We start from the raw sequence: 4844 nt of genomic DNA, 5'->3' as shown, positions 1-4844 counted from the left end.
TGAGTTGAGTTATCTGAGGGTTTGAACTTTGATTAGCATTCAACGGTTGAGATTAAATCTCAACTAAATCAGATGGCTATTACAATTTTAAATATATATTTAAAATTAAATAATATATATTTTTATTTCAATTAGATTCGGGATTACCAAATGAATGAAAGTGTGAGATCGATTTCCGTACCGAAATTTCGAGATCGGTTTGCTATTGGGTAGCAAAAATTTCAGAATTTTCGGTTTGGGATTTTTTCGATTCGAGATCAGGATTTTTTCGGTTCGGTTTGGAATTTTCGGCATTTTTTTCCACCCCAAAAGAAACACAAGATATATCGAGATGCTTGGCTTCATCCTCTGTGAACCCATCTAAGTCATTCAACTACACACAAACTTAGAATTAGCGAGTAAACAAATTCCTCGAAAACAACATCTCCGTTCAACCCTAACACTGTATATGGAACACCCATTGCTTAAACTCCCTAAATTTCCAGCTCAAAACCAACTCACAGAATGGCAACAAGTTGAAAAATTTCCCCCAAAAAAAAAACCTCCCTTCAACCCTAAGAGTACACATAGAACACCCACTTCCTTAATTCTCAAAATTTCCAGCTCAAAACCAACCCCAAGACACTAGCAACGAGTCGAAAAACTTCCCAAAAACAATATCCCCTTTCAAACCCTAGGACTGTATTGAACACCCATTGCTCAAATTCCCACAATTTCCAGCTCAAACAACCAAATCCCAGAATTACAACTTCTGAATTTCAGACAATATTAATCCTTAATCTCTGCATATTACAGTAGATCTCGCCCAAAACCCAAAAGGGTATTTAGTATTTACTGATTTTAATTCTTAAAACCAACCTAAAAAAACAAAAAAATTCAGTAAACAAGACAAAGAAACTAAGAAAGTAGTCAAATTTCTGGTATTCGAACAAACAAAGGGCAACAACAAGAAGAATAAATCAATCACCTGAAAATATATATATATATATATATATATCTGAGGGCTTCGGCAGACAGATCTATCCGAATAATCCAACTGCGACAGACAAAATCATGAAACCCGCTGAATTTAAAGAGCTTGTAAAATTTGAAACAGTTCTGCCTGTTTTAGGAAAGTTAATCAACTCGCTAAGTCGACGCACTGACATTTTTTGGTTTTTGAGAAACTGCATGGAAACGACATGGCATTTGGGATTAATATTGTCGATGACTGACATCCGTTTGTACTATTGGACTGGGTGAGTCCCAATTCTAGATTCAACACAATGAGATCAATAATGAGATCAATAATTACTTATTCTTTGTTGCTTATTTTGGATGGTACTTTCTTTCTATTTGCAGGGCTGTCAACTAGGGACAAATTCAACTTGAACAGAAAAAAGAAAAAAGAAAAAAAAAAGAAAAAAAAAAAAAAAAGCTAGTGACGAATTTAGAATTTGAGCTTTGGGGGTCCTAATGTTAAAAGTCTAAGTTTTTTTAGATAAAAACATAGTAGGAAGAGCACAAACATATTTCAGTTTACTCATGGAGGCATTTCATCAAACACTTAAGCTTATTGTCATCAGTTGAACTATGTTGCGCAACATGTTAATAGATATCGATATTTACCGAGCAATCTGATAAGTGTTGAAGTGTTATCGACACAACCTGGTGAATGTTGCCGAGATATGTCTCGGAAGTATTCCATCAAATATTTGGTGGCCACAAAAAGAACTCGTATCAAACACTTGGTGGCACAAAAGGAACTCGTTTCAAACATTTAGAGGTCCCCAGAAGACCTTCAAATGCTTGTTCGAGCCTCTAGGTACACTAACACCTGGGACCACCTTGGTCACAATGTATATCCGCCTTTGCCGTCAACCATCCCCAATTCTTAGATATTAAATAAAAACGTCTGTCGAGTTTAGTAACGAGAGCTTATTCCTAATAGAGTATTAAAGTAATGCATAATAATAGAGCTAAAACTCAAATGTATAAAGTATTTGAAATCTACTTTCCGTAGTTGATTTATTATTTTAAAATCATATTAAGCACGCTCTACGTTACTTGATTGAGTAAGGCATCCCACTTGCCAAGGGCAAGGATTGGTTGAAACCACAGATAAAGAAAGAAAGATGCGACCTTTAGCTGGTTCTTACAAGTCAACACTTCATTTTTTGTCATGCAACATGATTGATGAAAGAATAATGTATAAAGGTATCTTCTAATTATTAAGACGTCTTAAACTTAATTTTGTATACTTATAGGAAAATTTTATTCTTGTTCTCTAAATCAAATAAAACCGACATAAATGTAGTTCCATTAGCTAGATATTTAGAACGAATATGTGCACTTTATACACCTAAATTCAAAATTTATCCGCAGTTTATATTAGTTTAATCTTATAACTAATTGATTGTGTTAAAAAAAAATTCTATTTTTATGGATTCATTACCATAATGATTTGACGTGAAAACAGAGTGTTGGGTCTTGACCATCTGACACCCTCCTCTCATTTTTTATCTGGACTTGAAACCGACAAAAGACCTCACTTAAAGAGAGAAGATTTTGTTATTTGTATTCTATTTTTATTGTCAAGTTTGTAGTAAATTCGTCATACATTTTCTAAACTAGAACTTAACTCTCTCTCTCTCTCTCTCTCTCTCTCTCTCTCTCTCTCTCTCTCTCTCTCTCTCTCTCTCTCTCTCGTTCGTTAAGGGAAGGCTGAAATGGAACAAATACAGCACAAGTACATCACCGTACAAGGCCTAAAGCTCCACGTTGTCGACATTGGAACAGGTCATAATATCTTCCTCCCCACTTCCTCATCCGTACGCCGTACTTATTATTCTTAGTAAAATTGAACACGAACATAATTGATCAAATGCCGTCTTTCTCTATTTTTATATAGGTCTCAATGTGATCGTGTGCCTCTATGGTTTCCCTGAAATTTGGTACTCGTGGCGGCACCAGATGATTGGTCTGGCCCACTCCGGCTTCCGAGCCAATGCTCCTGACTACAGCAGATACGGACTCTCTGAACCGCCTCCCCAACCCGACAAGGCCTCCTACCGCGACCTCATCAGTGTCTTCCTTGGAATTCTTGATTCCCTTGCTATTCCCATGATACAAACTTTTCAGATACCCTTTTTTGTTTTAAATTTTGGCTAGAAATTGAGATTCAAATTTGAAACTTGGTTCTGTGTTTCATTAATCATTGTTTGCATGGTTGTTATTACAAGTTTGATTGAAAAAGCAATTTGTTGTAATCAAATTTAGATGACATTTGTGATTTCTGAACTCTCATTTTCTATGCATGTTTGTTCATACTTTTTAGGTAGAATAAATAAAAGAAGAATTAAGGATACAAAAAAAATGTGAGAGTGTAGCAGGAGAACACAAGAGCGTGAAAATTACTACAATGTGCATTTATTTTGCTTTGGCTGGTTTTGTTGTTTATCTTCCAAATGAAAAGCTTATTGCATTTATTGTTTGAAGGATTATAACATTTGCATTTCCTTATGTGCCAATCATATTATGCAGTGAGAGCATAAGAGAATTGCAATGTAACACGTTTGATCACAAATTTTAGGGTTGTTTAGATGCAGACCCATACAACTCATATACCTCGGATAAAAACCCATTTATGAATAAACATCTAATAAAACCCCAAAATTTAAATAAATTGCCACATAAAAAATAAGTAACCCATTCATATAAGTTATTTACAATTTATGCCATAACTTTCTATAACTGTTCTCATACAACCATTATTAGCCAACCATTATGGCTAACGTTTTTAACAATTTCTTTTACCAATCTAATAATGAATTAATATAATGCATTACCATATCTCTTGACTATGTAATTTTAGATAAATTATTTTGCGAACACAAAAACATCAAACATATATATAATAGTAAAACATAAAATAGAAGATACATTTTTTTGAAAAGTTAAATTGTAGATTTTCATGTACATGCTAATTTTTTCATGACAATTAGGACCCTCATATGCAGGTATAGTTGTATCTCCTAAAATACCACTCATGCATGCTGAGGGAGTTGCATGGTTTCTGCTAAACTCAATCTCTGCAACTTTATTCAGTCAGAGGATTAACTTTCTTGTTAACTGGTTGTTTAAAATTCTACTAGTATTTTGAAGAACTCACCCCAAGGCGCGCCTAGGTGGCTTTGGAAGCGGGGCTCCAGAAAAATTGCCTCTGTTTTGTGGGGTGGGAGAAAACTCGCCTAGGCTTCATTGGGGCGCACCTGGGTGGTAGATGCGCACCTCAAGGCGTTTTATTGGGCGTCAATGTTGCTGAAATTTGAATTTTTTTTTTTTGTTGAAATCTGGGGTTTTAGTTGCAAAAGTTACTAGGCTTTTTGGTTGCAAAGCTTGAAGAAGAAAGATGAAGAAGATGGCACATATTTTGCCTTATTTTTTGTTTTCTTTAAATTTTTTCTTTCATTGTTGACAATTGTACAGTATATGCCTTTAGGATATTCTTTTTTGTTATGTTTTTGTTTTTAATATTAATTTTATAGATATTATAAAGAATAAAAGATAGGCCCAAGATAAAAAGATTTTTTAACTTTTTAATATTATTTTATACAACGGTTGGGCGTGTGAGTCATAAGTTAATAGGTATTGGAATGGAATTTGGTTTCCTAGATTAAAGGGATTCCTTCCTAGTACTAGGATAAACTCTTGTATTATTATTCGTTGTACTGCAAGGAATAGATGTGTATATATATACTGCCTCCGTATTGGAGAGAAAGTAATAACAATCAATCAAATTTTATCTATAACAACAACAACAACAAAACTTTTTTTCACTAAGTGGAGTTGGCTATATGAATCCA

The 4844-nt window shown here is 34.2% G+C and overlaps 1 protein-coding gene across 1 annotated transcript; it reads left to right on the top strand.

Moving 5' to 3' along the window:
* The first annotated feature begins 2708 nt into the window (after positions 1 to 2708).
* On the top strand, positions 2709 to 3150 carry LOC137728107 (uncharacterized). The gene is made up of 2 exons (XM_068466990.1): positions 2709 to 2778; positions 2891 to 3150. The coding sequence occupies exons 1-2, from the start codon at positions 2709 to 2711 to the stop codon at positions 3148 to 3150; spliced, it is 330 nt and encodes a 109-aa protein (XP_068323091.1).
* The last annotated feature ends 1694 nt before the right edge of the window (positions 3151 to 4844 follow it).

Source organism: Pyrus communis, chromosome 3, assembly GCF_963583255.1.
Source record: "Pyrus communis chromosome 3, drPyrComm1.1, whole genome shotgun sequence".
In the NCBI taxonomy this organism is placed as follows: Eukaryota; Viridiplantae; Streptophyta; class Magnoliopsida; order Rosales; family Rosaceae; genus Pyrus; species Pyrus communis.
This window is presented reverse-complemented; position numbering and strand designations above follow the sequence as displayed.